The sequence below is a fragment of the Biomphalaria glabrata genome, chromosome 1 (assembly GCF_947242115.1).
Source record: "Biomphalaria glabrata chromosome 1, xgBioGlab47.1, whole genome shotgun sequence".
NCBI lineage: Eukaryota > Metazoa > Mollusca > Gastropoda > Planorbidae > Biomphalaria > Biomphalaria glabrata.
This window is the reverse complement of record NC_074711.1, coordinates 42,970,431-42,988,413: the sequence shown is the minus strand read 5'-3', so window position 1 is coordinate 42,988,413 and position 17,983 is coordinate 42,970,431. Positions and strand designations below refer to the sequence as shown.

At 32.7% G+C, this 17,983-nt stretch overlaps 1 protein-coding gene across 1 annotated transcript in view; it reads left to right on the top strand.

The window, feature by feature from the left end:
• LOC106067831 (fibrocystin-L-like) overlaps positions 1-17,983 on the top strand; it is a 119,775-nt gene that overhangs the window by 58,899 nt on the left and 42,893 nt on the right. The window contains exons 34-47 of the mRNA XM_056037704.1: positions 427-535; positions 938-1,057; positions 1,490-1,572; positions 2,608-2,827; positions 6,007-6,365; positions 6,613-6,828; positions 7,070-7,250; positions 7,508-7,651; positions 8,906-9,074; positions 10,675-10,828; positions 11,466-11,622; positions 14,194-14,273; positions 14,398-14,533; positions 14,939-15,090. Of these exons, the coding sequence (XP_055893679.1) occupies positions 427-535; positions 938-1,057; positions 1,490-1,572; positions 2,608-2,827; positions 6,007-6,365; positions 6,613-6,828; positions 7,070-7,250; positions 7,508-7,651; positions 8,906-9,074; positions 10,675-10,828; positions 11,466-11,622; positions 14,194-14,273; positions 14,398-14,533; positions 14,939-15,090 (2,280 nt within the window). The remainder of the gene's footprint in view (positions 1-426; positions 536-937; positions 1,058-1,489; positions 1,573-2,607; positions 2,828-6,006; positions 6,366-6,612; positions 6,829-7,069; positions 7,251-7,507; positions 7,652-8,905; positions 9,075-10,674; positions 10,829-11,465; positions 11,623-14,193; positions 14,274-14,397; positions 14,534-14,938; positions 15,091-17,983) is intronic.

Below are 17,983 nucleotides of genomic sequence, written 5' to 3'. Positions count from 1 at the left end.
CAAGAAGATAAGGATATGGAGGTCAATAAAAGAAGTTTTGGTTTCCGCAGTCTTTGGTCAAATTTATCAAAATTATAGTTCAAATGTTTAATTCATGTAATTCATGCTTCTGTAGGATTTGATAAAAGTTGTTGAATCTTGAATTACAATTAAGGCAGTATTTACACATAGAATTTTGTTTGCTTTAAAGAATAAAACTAAAACATGTTCATACTATTGTATTGTATTGAATTTCCATTTAAGTACATATAAAGATATGGACTCAATAATGTGCCGTAAATAATATCTGATTTAAAATAATAATCAGCTTTCATAGTTGTGAAGTTCATAAAATAATTTTTCCAATAGTATTGAAGTGAACAGATCTTTGCATGAATTCATTGATTGCTCAAGGATTAAAACTAGAAAACTTATTTTGTTTTATAGCTATGCCAAAATGAAGTGTTCTATGCATCTCAACCATGTTCTATACAGTCTGTTGATTCAACAAAAATAGAGTTTACTATTAGTTCATCCAGCAGTCCACCAATTGGAAGTATGTATGTTTTATGTTTTGTGGGCCTTAATGATTAGTAATGGCTTGATCAATGACAGCTTATCATGCTGTCATTTGAATCAATTTTCTTTCATGTTCCCCATAGCTAAATTTCTGTTTGGCTCATGTATTATTTAATAAATATTTTAAAGATTTTCTTTGTGTTACTTGACATAATGTATGAGATTTGTTTATAGATAAATAAACAAAAGTACTTTGATAATATATTTTTAAAACTGAATGTAGTTTCATTAAAAAAAAGAAAGAATACTCAGTATTTTAGTCAAGCAGTTAGAAAATTGGAGTTTTTAAAAAATTAACATTACAGTTCACCACGATAACATGTAAACAGACAATTGTCTACCACAATATCTTTATCCTTTTGGTATTTACATCTAACAGTGAGCCATCCTTTTCAAGTGAGAATTAAAAACTATGGGTATGCACTATTTACTCATTCCCTTCCAAGGAAGAATAGGTTTGTTTTATGGCCTAAAGTAAGCCATATTTCACCAACAGAAGGTACCTTTGTTATTTTGTTTTTATTATTATTATATATATTTTATTAACTGATAAAGTTGTAGTTGTATTTCAGTGATTACTTACTATATTTAAATTCATTTTTTAAAGAAATTTTACTGTGTTTGGGGGATTCATCTTTGAGGTATAAGAGGTACCCCAATTCTATTTCCTTGTCCAGTTTCTTTTGTTTTGTACTTATTAGAACAAGATTTTTCACAAATTTGGGTTGAAATTCTGAATTGCAAGACCAGAAACCAGACTAATGATTTTCAGTTAGACTGTCATTGATTCTACAAATTGTATAAAACTTGTTTTCACACTATCTACAAAATTTAAATTGCTGCACTGTTCAATTGAGTTTAAAAAAAAGCCTAATGTCTAAACAGTCTAATAACTGGCACATTGATTCGAGTTTTAAAATATGTTTCCCAGGCTCCAAAGTAGGCGGAACAATAATTACTGTTGTAGGTGCAGGCTTCGTTGGCAATCCTCAATTAATTTCTGTGCAGTTTGATGTAAGTTAGATAATTTAATTTAAAGTACACACCAATGTTACCTTTAAAATTGCTAATTCTGGAATAGAAATGAATATTTAATGAAGCTTGAATGAAACAAAAGAGATTTATATATTTTACAATAAATTCATTTTACCAGCTAACCTTTCAAACCTATTTCATTATTTAAAAAAAAAAAATAACTGTCCCTTATTTGTTGAAAAAACATACAGAAGATTTATTTTTAAAAAGGAGTTTCTTAGTGATCCATATGGGTGATCCCTATGGGTTAGTTTACTTAAATAGTATCTTACGTACAACATTACTTTTACATTTTGTAAGCTGTTACAAATTAACAAAAAATGTGTTTTCAACTTTAATAAAAATGTTAGATGTACAGGATACAAATGCACATATATAAATATATGTATATCATAACGAACAAATCAGTTTTTTTCCTTTTAATTATCCCTTCTTTCCATTGTGGAATCGACATTGAAAGACAAAGTCAAAAAATGGATGTCAAAAAAAAAAATGTCATTGAAAGAGATTCTAGATATGGCAAAAGTCAGAGGAATGGAGAAAGATTGTCAACAGATCATGTGTGGTGCCTCCAACAGTTCAACAGACTTTGGGATATGTCCATTATATCTTAATTTTGAAAACAAAAAGGGTTACTTTCAGAAGACCAAAAGTAGCCATTTCTGTTATATTGATCGTGATAGTGGCTTCCTCCCTGTTTGGTATTCTGATGATCATCACAATGGTCTTAAGTTTGAATCCCACCCACTGTCATCCCCTGCCATTTTGTTAGAGGTTTGGGGTTTGTTTGTAATAATCTTCATTTCTAAAGCAAATGTTCAAAAGCACTTTTGTTATTTGAGATGTAAATATGACAAAATTCCTTGCCGCTTTTCCTTGAAAGGGCCACTAGAAATGTTGCACAATTCAAGTAGGCTAACATTAAATGTATACATTGATTGAAATCATTTGAAAATATTTTTTTTCAAACTTACTATTTAATTACATAAATCTTTTTTTTTCAATGCAAACTAGAGCTTATCCTGTGTTGTTAAATCGGTCAATTATAACAAAATTATTTGTGAGACACGTTGTGGATTGAGCTGTAATGCTGGTGTTCAGAAAATCCAAGTCTATATACCAGGGCATGATGGGATGATTACAGCTGAATGTACAGGCATACAGTGTTCTTTGTTTACCACAGAGTCATTTACAGCACTGGTGACCAGTGTTGTACCAGAAATTGTTGATTCAGGTATTTATAATTTTTGAAGAATGATAGGGGTCTTTGAGTTTGTCATTGCATCATCCTTGTTGTCTCTTTTAGGCACTAGAATATCTATGTGTGAAAATTGCTAGCAATGTATTTTTCTCATTTTCATCATTACCATAAAATACTTTTGAAAGTCTGGGAAAATGTATTATTTTCACATAATGCTTACTTGAAATAAAATATATGTGTCTCTTCATTTCATTGGAAAAACCATTAGTAATGATGCGCTTTGATTTAAATAAATACCATACAATATAAAATAAATTTTGAAGTTCCGTTTAAAATCATTTGAAACAACAACAGTGTAATAATGTGAGTTTCAGTAACTTTGCAGAGATATGCTGTTTAACCTATAGCTGTGCCAGAGATAGGCTGTTTAACCTGAAGATGTGCCAGAGATAGGCTGTTTAACCTATAGCATGAGCTTTTCATAGAAACTTTACACAACCTAAGTTTAGATCAAATAATTAAAAAACCAACAAGACTAAACAACACATTAGATCTCTTCTTAACCAACAGACCTGAAATAGTAATAGATTATGATATTATCCCTGGTCTATCAGACCATGAGATCATTAAAATACACAGATAAAAGCAGTAGCCAATACAAAACCCAAAAGAAAAATCTTACTCTGGAATAAATGTAACCTAACACAACTACACCAAACTGCATTAAACTTTCAACAAACATTCTTATTAGAAAAAAACATTAACCAACCAGTCGATGACCTCTGGAATTTCATAAAAAACTATCTTAAAAGTTTTATAGAAAATCATATACCAACTAAATACACATCAAACAAAATTAATAAATGCTGGTTTAATGAAAGATTAAAGAAGCTTTGTAAACAAAAGGAAAACCTCTATAGAAAATTTAAAGAAACTAATGCAGAAAGAGTTTACAAAAAGTATATAAAAATTAAACACCTAACACAAAAAGTAAGCAGACAGCTGCAGAGTGAATACATAAACAATGTAATATCTAAAGATAACAACAAAAACCTATTGTCTTACATTAAGTCTAAGAAAATGGAAACAACAGGCATAGCGCCATTAAAAGGAGAAGATAACATAATACATAATGATAATGAAACTAAAGCTAACTTCCTAAACAAATACTTTGCATCAGCATTCTCAGCCCCAGGAGACAAGACATATTACTTAATTTGAACCAAGTAGACAACATAGGAGATATAGTAGTACAAGAAAAGGGAATCCAAAAACTATTAGCCAACATCAAACTGAATAAAGGTTCTGGACTTTATGGTATTCCAGCAAGATTACTCAAAGAACTAAGCTAGCACCAGTGTTCAAAATAGTTTTTCAGGCATCTCTTAACCAGGCCAGAGTACCAAGGGACTGGTAAAAAGCTAATGTCACCCCCATATTTAAAAAAGGAGAAAAATCTGATCCAGGAAACTACAGACCAGTATTACTTACCAGCATCACATGTAAAATCCTAGAACACATAATATGTAGCAACATCATAAACCACTTAGACAAACATAATGTCCTTATTCCATACCAACATGGCTTAAGGAAATATAGATCATGTGAAACACAACTAATAGGACTAATTGATGATTTTTCAATAGGTTAAGATAATAGTGAGCAAATAGATGCTATCTTACTAGATTTTTCCAAGGCTTTTGACAAAGTTCACCACCAAAGTTTGCTTAAAAAACTAAAATATTTTGGCATTGATGGTCCATTGCAACAGTGGATTAAAGATTTTCTGATAGGAAGAGAACAAACTGTAATAATAAATGGCTCTAAATCAACACTAATATCAATAAACTCAGGTGTACCACAAGGAACAGTGTTAGGTCCACTACTATTTTTAATTTACATAAATGATTTACCAAATTGCATTACTTCAGGAACAAAAGTCAGATTATTTGCAGACGATTGCATAATATATAGAACAATAAAAACAACACAAGACACAGAAATTTTACAAAGAGAATTAGATGAATTACAGAAATGGAAATCAAATTGGAGCATGTCTTTCCACCCAGAAAAATGTCAGTTATTAAGAGTAACAAAAAAACTAAAACAAATTAATTCCAATTATCTTATTCATGGTAAACCAGTAACACAGACTAAAAACGCAAAATACCTAGGTGTTATAATAAATGAAAAACTGTCATGGAATCCCCATATTGATGAAACTATAACAAAAATCAAACAAAGCATTAGGGTTTATTAGAAAAAATTTCTATAAATCAAATAAAAACATAAAACTAAAATGTTATTTAACCTTGGTTAGGCCAATAATAGAATATGCATCCTCTGTTTGGGACCCCTCAACTCAAGAAAATATTAAGAAACTGGAACAGACACAAAATAGAGCAGAGAGATTTATAACAAACAAATATTCACATTTGACTAGAGTAACACCTTTATTAAAATCACTAACTTTAGAAAGCTTTCACGATAGAAGACTTATTATACATAAAACACTGAACCATAATCTTCAAATAGAAAAACATAAATTTAATAAAATACTCAGAAAGACACAAAGATAAAGGCACATTACTCGTTCCATATGCTAGGACAAATTTGTACAAAAGCTCCTTCTTCCCTAGCGCTATAAGAGCATGGAATGGGTTACCTGAGTTAGCCAGGAAAACCAGTGACTTGACGGAGTTTAGGTCATTGGTTAATATGCATGACTAAATGCATGACGCATAGGACATAATCTTCTTCTTTTTTGAAGTAATGTCTGTATCATATAAGATAAGATAAGCTGTGCCAGAGATGGCTGTATAACCTGAAGCTGTGCCAGAGATAGGCTGTTTAATCTGAAACTGTGCCAGAGATATGCTGTTTAACTTGTAGCTGTGCCAGAGATAGGCTGTTTAACCTATAGCTGTGCCAGAGATAGGCAGTATAACCTGAAGCTGTGCCAGAGATAGGCTGTATAATCTGAAACTGTGCCAGAGAAATGCTGTTTAACCTGTAGCTGTGCCATAGATAGGTTGTTTAATCTGAAGCAGTGCAAGAGATGATAGGCTGCTTAACTTGAAGCCGAGCTAAACAGGCAAAAAGAAATATTGCTAAAAATTCATAATTAAAGAACTACTATCAGCCAAAATTTTATTACTCAAAAGTTGATGTAATATTTATTACTTCTTATGAATGCAATATTTCTTCCATAGATTCAACTACATTGAAAGTGTCTGGCAACCACTTTTTATCATCATCCACAAGTTTGGCTGTCTACATAGGTGAACAGCACTGCTCAGTTATTGGAGAAATAACAAACACAGACTTTGCTTGTATCATTGGCAGACTTCCTGTAGGACCAAATGAAATCAAGGTGTATGCTGGTACCTATGGTCTAGCTTTTACCACAAAGAAAGTAACTAGTAAGGCAGTTGCTACTATAACTATCCCTGTCAGTGCTAGCATATATGGTGGAGCAATGATGGTAATTGATGGCAATGGTTTTACCCAGCAAACCTCAGTCAAAGTGGACTCTACAGTTTGTAGTATAGTCAAAACTTCATTGTCTCAGGTAAAATATGTTTTCTTTCAATCAAGTCCTAATATTAAACTATTTCATTTAATAGCATCTGGCTAATATTAATCTTATTTAGTTCAACTTAAACACGTTTTTATAATGTTCTTTATATCCTTTTCAAATTAGTCTCCAATCAACCCACTGTACTTTGCATATTGCATTCCAGTTGTGACTTGACAAAACATTGACAAGTTAATAGCAAAACTATATTATATTCATTTATTCATTAAATTATTCCCAGGTGAAATGTATACTGCCAGCTCATGCTGAAGGTTCTATACCAGTATCTATAATCTCTAATAATGTCCAATATAGTCCATTGAGTTTAAGTTACAGCCAGACATCTACACCAAAAGTAACTAGCATAAGTCCAGACAGTGGACAGAGTAACACAGAGATCACAATAACAGGAACTGGATTTGACTCGCCAGCTGTTGGAGCAACTCCAGAAGTGAAGGTGATCTAACAATGAATTAAATCAAAGTATTCTATCATCTACTATTTGAACTACTCAAAAAATATTGTATTCTCACTTGTTCTAAGAAATTTATATGTATTTTGTTGCCAAACGTTTTCTTAATTTCAAAAACAAATTATCTTCTAATATTATTTTCTACCTATCAGTTTCATACTGTTCAATTCTTAGCTTCATTTGAATAGTATTGTTGACTTTTTATTCTAAGACCTGTTTATTTCAGATTGGTGGTGTTGCTTGTACCAATCTCAGAGACACAAGTGCTACATCCATCACTTGTACCACTGGACCACATAATACTGGAGTCTTTGTTGTACAAGTATTTGTGGAACAGAAAGGATTCTCCAATATGGATCAAACATTTACTTATCAGCTTGCCTCTTTTACTTTAACTCCTCTTAAAGGTCAGAGCCACTGTAGAATTACATGGTACTTGGAATTCAGTTTGGTTTATATTTAAAGTGTTGAGAAAACAAGTTTATTTTTTATATCTTATAACCAAAATGAATTTTAATGACTAATTGTTAATTTTATTGCTGGGAAAAATCATCAATGTTGCTTGTTTTTAGTTTTAATATTATCATTAAATTTAGGGAATAAGGCTCAGAGTTTAGTTTTGTACAATCACATTTTTTAAATTTATATATGTATGCACCAAAAGGGTCCACCAATGGAGGTCAGTTGGTGACTTTAACTGGCTCAGGTTTCCTTCAAGGAAAGACTTCAGTGACTATTTGTGGATCACCGTGTCAAGAAGTCAGTCTTACAACCTTACAGTATATCTGTAAGACAGCAGCTGTAAATGGTCAGTTAAACATTTTTAAAACAACTAATCTAGTCATTCTTGAAATGTAGGTTGTTTTATCAATAGTTTTCTTATTTATGTTTATACTAGTGATATCACAAAGATTATAGAAGCCAGTATTCCATTTTATCTATGGCCCTTAGAGGCATTATCTTACCTCAGTTTTTGAGTGACCAGATTTGCAAACTATTAGCTAAAAATATAGATTCAATTTCTGATGGATTCAATTCAGCATCAATGATAACAAGTTGACACATCTTCATGGAAAGTTCTTTTTTTTTAAGGGGCTATTGCAGATTAAAAAGTGTATCATCATAATCTTATAATTTTTATTTAGCATATATAGTTTATTTACATGATCAGTTTTATATATGTGTACTTTGAAGAAATTGAAACATCACATAATTGTCATGAATAATACTGTAGCACTACTGGACATGAAATAAATTGACATAAATGTTATCATAATCATAGTTCACTAGATACTGATCTGTAGTTTTAAATAGAGTACGTGACATTAGCTTGTTTTTAATACCTCATTACTCTACCTTGATAAAGTTAAGCTGGAAAAAGTATTTTGAATACTGGAGCTAGTTTGTTGGTTTGTTGTTTGAATAATCTAGCTGGGATATCTTCAGCTCCATATGTTTTATGCAGCTTTAAGTTAGCAGTTTGTATATTTTCCTATATCTATATGTCTATGGTTCAACTTTGTTTAAATGTCTTTGTGTTCTTTAGCTGAGGATGCTGATGCAAAGTATTTAAAAATGTTTGTCACCCTTAAAAGAAAGAGAAAATAAGTTTTATTAGGTTCTTTACAAAGGTTTGAAGAATGGGAAATATTAGTGATCAATTAATTATACCTAAAAATGGTTGTATTTGTCAGTTAGTTCCTTTTGGCTGTGTTGGTCTCAATAGTTAGTAACCATATTTTCAATATATGATTTTATTTAATAATTAGAATTAGAATCTTTGTTTTGTAATTGTTTGGAGTAATACAAGCATAGGTATATATTACTATATACTTGTATATTTGTCAGTAATATAAATATTAAAAGGTTTATACTGGTATTTGAATAATAATAATGAAATATTGTTGTGTCAGAAGATTAAGAAAAGGTGATATGATTTACTGTCCTACATAGACCCAACTGTGACCATTCTGTTTTGTCACAGAGTCCAGAACAAATTATAGATTGAGATTGAAGATTTGGCTGTAACAGTTATTTCTCTTGACACTGTGTCTATTTCCAGATACGCCCAGTTGGTGTGATGTTGTGGCTGCTGTGGATAAAGTTTCTCAAACACTTGCCTCTGTGTATGCCTATGATAGTAGCCTGGCCTCCAGTGTTACTTTAGTCAGTCCTTCCAGGGGTGGCACTGCAGGTGGAACTTTAGTGACCATAACTGGATCAGGTTTTGGGTACACATATTTATCTTGCAAAAGCAAATTTAAGATTTGATAATGAACTTTAAATGAAAAAAAAAACAACTATTCTTAAAATACTTTAAAATATTAAATAAATATTTTAGAATTTTACTCTTGTTATTTTGCACATTATGTTTTTAGGAGAAAATAATTGGACTCAATTTGTATCTTATCCCAATTCCAGCATTCTATAAAGTATTGCATTATATATGTCTGAGCTGTTTCCACGTTGCAAGGGATGGTGTGTACTAGTGTTGTTACTCTATCTTGCCAGAGATTCAGTGATGATAATGATGGAGTATTTTATGATTTTTGGTAGGGATGGTGTGCATGTTTGCTTTTGCATGTAAATTGTTGGCAGTTAAGGTGTGGGTAAAGCATGTCTTCTTTAAGGAATTTAGAATTATAATAGAATATATATATATATATATATGTATATATATATATGTCTCCTTTCGAAACATAATGAATATAACCAGATGAATCACTTGTTTAAGTTTTTTCTTGAATCTGGGCATAATTTGGTGTGACTAATCAAGCTGATAGGGGGATGTCAAAGTTTGCCACAGTTCATGCATGTGAATACACCTATCTAAAAAGGCAGTGTTCTTTTTCATTCTGTGGTCTAAGTTCTTTTTTTTTTTCTTTTTTTTTTCTTACAAGGTTCATACCAGCACAGCTTGTGTCCACTCTGTCCAATCTTGTGCTGTTTCCTCCCAAATACTTTAATTGATGCCTGTAGTTCTCAGATCTTGCATGCAGACATCCCTGTAGGCCAATTTCAAAATGTCCTAATTGGAGCCACAATCCCTCCAGGAGATGCACTATTCAATCTACTCTTTTGTTGAAAATTCCAGAATTTCAGTCTGGTTGAGGCTTATTGTATGTAATACTGAACTGACATTAAGCTGCCTAAGCATTTACTAGTCCTATGTAAATCCTTCTTACCAATGGTAAGTGAGTGTCACATCATCATTATCAGTAAACAGCTGTTCCCTAATCAAGATAGGCCATCTTTTCATTTTGGCGTCAAGTCAGGTTAAAAAGCTTTCCATTGAATCTAATCTGATATATATTCCATCTTCCAGGAATTGAAAGATGCTGATGAGTACAACTGAAAGGAAAATGCCTAATAGTTCTGGAGCCAAACGAGATCTCTGTTTTACCCCACTCTTGATGGAGATTGGCCTAGAGGTGGAATTGTCAAACTGTACAGTGCCTTGTATATATTCATGAAAAGCTAACATTACTTTCCATAGCTTATTTGGACAGCCAATTTTCTCTAGTATGGCATACAGACCACAATCAATAAAAGCTATAAAGAGTGGCTGTTTTTGTTCTCTGCCTAGAAAAAGCACAATTTTAGTTACTTTTAAAATTTCCTGATGGGTTTTGAAGTCTTTTCCTGTGAGAATTTCTTCACATGTGAGTTTAATTATTTTTTTTTAATCTTTCCTTGTGATGGAACAAAATTTCATGGTATATATATAAAAAACTAGAATTCTAATCAATTTCTAAAGTTTTTTATTTGTAATTTCTAAAGTTGTTTTTTTTTTGCTGTTATTTTCTTTTTTTTATTTTGATAATTGAATAGCACATCAAACGAAAGTTTATCTGTCAAGATTGCCGGTGTGATTTGTGATGTTCAATCAGTCATTAATTCAGAGATTAAATGTATCACTGGTCCCTCAGCATCAATAGTCTCAGAGGTGGAAGTCAATGTTAACAATCAAGGCATCGCTAAACAGGTCAAAGTGAACTAAATTACATATACCTTGGATTAATGGGCATTGGATATTTTTGTTTGTAAAATATGCTTTTTTAAAAATATTGAAATGAAATTGTAAAACCTATTTAACTTATTAAAAGATAAAATGACACTAAAGACTCCACTATAAGAACCATTCTAAAATATAAAATAGTTGTCATTTAAATTAACTGTCTAGATCTTTTAATGATTGCAATGAAGTTTCTGGAATTCCCCATAACTATTATTTTTAAATTTTTAATGAGTTTCAAATTGCTTAAAAAAATATTATGTTGTGCTTATTTTAAAGGTCTTTTAAAGTTATAGCATATAAAATAATACATTATTTATAATGTGAAATTTTAAGTGACATATATATTTCCTTATATTCCTTGGAATTTAAAATATAGAACATATTTACAGATATCCAGTACAGAATCGAAAAGAAAGTCAACTTAAAATATACATCATTAGCTTGTGCTTATTTATTTCAATGCAAGCAGGGTTCTTATTTAAAATGTCTCTATCATCACTTTAATTTGATTTTTTACACATTGAAAAAATATATGGGCTAGCTCTGCTTACTGACATAATTAGATATTTGTGCTAACATTACATCTATCCCTGCTGCTGTACAGGTCAATGCTCAGTTTGAATACATTGATGTTTGGTCTAATCCATTCACTTGGGGAGGACAGCCACAGCCTGAAGATGGAGATTTTATTGTTATTCCAGCTAATCAGACCATTTTACTAGATACAGATACAGCTGTTCTTAAGATGTTACTTATACAAGGTGAGCAGAGATTAAGTAGCTGTAGTTCTTGAAATATAAGATATAGAGACAGCTGTTCTCAAGATGTTACTTATACAAGGTGAGCAGATTAAGTAGTTGTAGTTCTTGAAATATAAGATACAGATACATCTGTTCTCAAGATGTTACTTATACAAGGTGAGCAGAGATTAAGTTGTAGTTCTTGAAATATAAGATACAGATACATCTGTTCTCAAGATGTTACTTATACAAGGTGAGCAGAGATTAAGTTGTAGTTCTTGAAATATAAGATATAGAGACAGCTGTTCTCAAGATGTTACTTATACAAGGTGAGCAGATTAAGTAGTTGTAGTTCTTGAAATATAAGATACAGATACAGCTGTTCTCAAGATGTTACTTATACAAAGTGAGCAGATTAAGTAGCTGTAGTTCTTGAAATATAAGATACAGATACATCTGTTCTCAAGATGTTACTTATACAAGGTGAGCAGATTAAGTAGCTGTAGTTCTTGAAATATAAGATACAGATACATCTGTTCTCAAGATGTTACTTATACAAGGTGAGCAGATTAAGTAGCTGTAGTTCTTGAAATATAAGATACAGATACATCTGTTCTCAAGATGTTACTTATACAAGGTGAGCAGATTAAGTAGCTGTAGTTCTTGAAATATAAAATACAGATACATCTGTTCTCAAGATGTTACTTATACAAGGTGAGCAGAGATTAAGTTGTAGTTCTTGAAATATAAGATACAGAGACAGCTGTTCTCAAGATGTTACTTATACAAGGTGAGCAGAGATTAAGTTGTAGTTCTTGAAATATAAGATACAGAGACAGCTGTTCTTAAGATGTTACTTATACAAGGTGAGCAGAGATTAAGTTGTAGTTCTTGAAATATAAAATACAGAGACAGCTGTTCTCAAGATGTTACTTATACAAGGTGAGCAGAGATTAAGTTGTAGTTCTTGAAATATAAAATACAGAGACAGCTGTTCTCAAGATGTTACTTATACAAGGTGAGCAGAGATTAAGTTGTAGTTCTTGAAATATAAGATATAGAGACACCTGTTCTCAAGATGTTACTTATACAAGGTGAGCAGAGATTAAGTTGTAGTTCTTGAAATATAAGATACAGATACATCTGTTCTCAAGATGTTACTTATACAAGGTGAGCAGAGATTAAGTTGTAGTTCTTGAAATATAAGATACAGATACATCTGTTCTCAAGATGTTACTTATACAAAGTGAGCAGATTAAGTAGCTGTAGTTCTTGAAATATAAAATACAGATACAGCTTTTCTCAAGATGTTACTTATACAAAGTGAGCAGATTAAGTAGCTGTAGTTCTTGAAATATAAGATACAGATACAGCTGTTCTTAAGATGTTACTTATACAAGGTGAGCAGATTAAGTAGTTGTAGTTCTTGAAATATGAGATACAGATACAGCTGTTCTTAAGATGTTACTTATACAAGGTGAGCAGAGATTAAGTTGTAGTTCTTGAAATATAAGATACAGATACATCTGTTCTCAAGATGTTACTTATACAAGGTGAGCAGAGATTAAGTTATAGTTCTTGAAATATAAGATACAGATACATCTGTTCTCAAGATGTTACTTATACAAAGTGAGCAGATTAAGTAGCTGTAGTTCTTGAAATATAAAATACAGATACAGCTGTTCTCAAGATGTTACTTATACAAAGTGAGCAGATTACGTAGCTGTAGCTCTTGAAATATAAGATACAGATACAGCTGTTCTTAAGATGTTACTTATACAAGGTGAGCAGATTAAGTAGTTGTAGTTCTTGAAATATAAGATACAGATACAGCTGTTCTTAAGATGTTACTTATACAAAGTGAGCAGATTAAGTAGTTGTAGTTCTTGAAATATAAGATACAGATACAGCTGTTCTTAAGATGTTACTTATACAAGGTGAGCAGATTAAGTAGTTGTAGTTCTTGAAATATAAAATACAGATACAGCTGTTCTCAAGATGTTACTTATACAAGGTGAGCAGATTAAGTAGTTGTAGTTCTTGAAATATAAGATACAGATACAGCTGTTCTTAAGATGTTACTTATACAAGGTGAGCAGATTAAGTTGTAGTTCTTGAAATATAAAATACAGAGACAGCTGTTCTCAAGATGTTACTTATACAAGGTGAGCAGATTAAGTAGTTGTAGTTCTTGAAATATAAGATACAGAGACAGCTGTTCTTAAGATGTTACTTATTTAAAGTGATCAGGTTAATTTACATCTTCACTTAACTTCCATATAACATTGCCCCAAATCTTTAGCGAACATCCCTCCCACTGTGGATCACTAACAAAGAACCAAACACGGATCAAGCCCTAAGTTAGGTTCTAGTTCTAGTCCTAGTTCCCTGTAAAAGAAAGAACAATATGTATGGTGCTGCTGTACAGAATTTTCATTAGCAAGGTGAACAATAGAAACAGATTGCCGATCAGTTTGCTGTAGTTCTTTAAGTAATTAAAATCTGCTTAATTTATGTTAGGTGTGTGTTCTTTGTCAATTTTAATCATTTTTTTTTAATGTTCGCTTCATTAATGTACTCTTTCCTTTTTAGGTGGACAACTCATCTTTGATGAAGAAAATATCGAATTAAAAGCTGAGAATATTCTTATTACAGATGGGGGCATTTTACAAGTAAAAACTATCTGCTTGTTGTGTGTGCAAGTGACATAGTTATACTTTTAAAGTAGTCCATTGCCACTTAATGTTTAATACTATTTTGTTGATTTTTCAACTTGTTAACTATTATTTCCTTTAGATTGGTAGTCCAAATAAACCTTTTCCTGCTAAATACAAAGCTATTATCACATTGTATGGACATTTAAGGTCTAAAGAAATTCCCATTTATGGAGCTAAAACACTTGCAGTTAGAAATGGAACATTGAAACTCTATGGTGAGTAAAGGCATGAATAAATAACTATAGGAACAAGCTGTGGGAAGAAACAAGAAAAATATCTGATATTTTTACAACTCCCACTTTAAGCTTACAGTCTTCATGGTGAAAGAGCAAAAGATGGAAGTTACTCAAAGTGTACAGTGGGATGGCTATTTGGGTTGGTGCATATGTGTGGTGATTAAAAAGAAAAAGGAAGAAAAAAGACTGGAAAGGATACTAGATACATACTAAATATTTTGTATATAATGGAGATATTTGTAAATGAGAGTATTGAAAATTCTTGACAGTATTTGGAATAAAACAAATGTTATGGGTTTGTTCCCCATTTTGTCCATTTTTTTTCCCCCATTATTTGAACATTTGAATTTTTTTTAAAATTTGTGACTAATTGTCTTTCTTCAGGAAGCCCAGTAGAAGTAGTATGGACAAAATTATCCAAAACTGCCACTGCTGGAACCAAGACAATAGAATTAGAGCATTCTGTGGATTGGAAGGCAGGAGATCAAATAGTGATAGCAACTACTGGAGAGAGACACAGTCAAGGCGAGACGGAAGTAACAGTTTTATATACATATTTAATAGTAGACATCCTAGGCTACAAATTACACAACTGTAATAGTTGTAGTCTTTAAAAACTACTCAAACTTTCATAGTGTAGATATTTGTAGTCTTTAAAATTACTACTCAAACCTTCACAGTGTAGATATTTGTAGTCTTTAAAATCTACTCAAACCATCATGGTGTAGATATTTAAGTTTTTTAGTGCACATTTGACATAAACCATTCTGTAACATCCATTCAAAATTAGAATTTGAAAACTAGAATTTTTATGTATATTTGGAGCACAAATGAGTTCCCAAAGTCATCCTCTATGGACAGCTTGCAGCTGGGACAAGAAAAATAGGTCAACCCTTCCTTTGTTACATAGATGTGATCAAACAGTGACTTCCAGCTGTCTCGTTCTGAAGCCGCATGCAACCAGGTGCTCTCTTGTATGTCATCTAAGGCATTTGGCACCTAAAGCATTTCTGTGGGGCACCTCTGTTATGTCGACCACCTTTTAGCTCACCAAAAAAGACTGCTTTTGGCATACATTCTTCCCCCATACGGGACATGTGCCCTGCCCAGCATACTGTCCATACTTAACAAGGACATCGCTGTTTGTGTGCATGTAGTCCATGATAGAGCGCAAGCATCTTTGGTGAAAGCATTCAAGTAGTCTTAGTTGCTTTCTGTGTAATACCCATGTCTCAGATCCATATAGAAGGTTGCGAGAACCAACTCTTGGAAGACACTGATTTTTTGTAGGCAGACAGAGGGATTTATTCTGCCAAACTCTCACCTGAAGCCATCCAAAAGCACTACTGGCTCTGACCAGACTGTTATCCACTTCTCTTGAAAGCAAGGCATCTTTTAATACTATGCTTCCTAGATATGTGAAGTGGTCTACCACGCTACGGGGCTGTCCATTTATGGTGATCTTTGGGGCTGAGTAGGTTTCATTGAGATGAACCATAGTCCTTTTATGACTGGAGAACCATAGTCCCCCTCCTTTCATGACTGGAGAACCATAGCCCCTTTCCTTTCATGACTGGAGAACCATAGCCCCCCTCCTTTCATGACTGGAGAACCATAGCCCCCCTCCTTTCATGACTGGAGAACCATAGCCCCCCTCCTTTCATGACTATGTATATGTATAAAAATTGAAGTTTTAGAGACCTTAGTAAATATTTGTAAGCAAGTTCAAGAGATGCAGATTTGGCACTACCCATTACATGATATGAGTATTCTTTATGTATTCTTTATGTTTACTTTTCATGTTGCTGTACACTAGTGATAACTAAGCACAACATGTTTGTATTTCAGAACGTAGCTTTTATATGAAGAAATTGATTTTTTCTTGCTAAATACAAAGCTATCATCATATTGTATTTAAGATTTAAAGAAATTCTCATTTATGGAGTTAAAACATAAGCCGTTAGAAATGGAACTTTGAAACTGTATTATTCTATTAATATTATATTATTTAAAATATTGTTACATATTTCTGAATCTTCTGGCTAAATGTATTAGTAGGCACACAAATAAAAACACTGCAAAGAACTTGACGACTCAACTTTCAGTTTCATATAACTTTAATGACTATTAACTCTAACAATTCGTCACTGTAACATGTAGCGTAGAAGACTGTACAATATCTGTCAGTTTACAGTTAGCTATACTTCATTGCAATTCATCTCTTCACTTCATTGCAATTCATCTCTTCTCAACTTGCATCAAGCCGTATTCCACGGAACAGACCAACGACACACTTCCCAGTGTCGCTCCAGGTCTCCCAAAGGTGAACCAAGTCGTACTCAAGTCTACTGAATCAGAGCCGCACACGTCTTACATCGACTGTAACGGCTCAAGTCCACTGCAGTTCACTGTATAGACTTTAACGACAGTAGTCCACTCCAGTTAACTCTACCCTAGTTAACTTGCATCGAGTCGTACACATTTCTCTTCCACTAGAATCGCACACGTCTTACATCGTCTGTATTGACTGTAACGGCTCACTCACGACTGACTTTCACATTAACTCTCTGGCTTATATAGAGTCCCTAATCGCTCCTCCAAAGTTGCACAAACACTGCTAGTATCACCTGGAACAACACACGAGGAAACGTCTCATCCTGTGTTTGTTTTTACATGTAGATTCCAGAGAACACCCGCTGCAGTGTCATCTCGCTGGGGTCACACATAGTGACCTTTATCTATCACTGTTCATTTGTAACACTGCCCCCTTCTTAGATCTGTTCGTCCTCTGAAATAACACGTGAGGACACGTCACATCCTGTCTTTGTTTATACGCGTAGATTCCAGAGAACACTGGCTGCTGTGTCATCTCGCTGGGGTCACGCATTGACCTCTACTTGTCACTGTTCATTCGTAACAATATTGCTATCATCAGAATTGTTATAGCACAAAGTGAATATAACAATCAGAGATTTTGACACTAAATATATGGTTACCCAACAAAATAGCACTGAAAAAATAGTGCCTACAAAATAGCGCAAAATTTCCCGACCAAAATACAAATTAGCACAAGACTAATTAATGTGGAGTTATAAATAATATGTGTAATAAGTACATGATTTTAGTAATGGAAGTTCCTGGCCAGGATTTTTGTTGAGGCCTTTACCTTCTTTATCCACACTGGTTCAGGTTGTGTCTGAGTTATTCTTATAGGTCTTCCCAGTACATGCTCTCATTGATCACTGTGCTGTACCATTGTTTTATGCACTGCTGCCATTTAAATGGACTCTTTGCAAAACTTGCAGCTACATATCGTGATGATAAAAATGTAACGAATTTTTATAAAGATGCTGTTAGCCCTTTAAGTTATTCCACCTGCTGATGTAAATACTGCCATTGAAGAACTACATAATGCTGGGCTAGATGTTT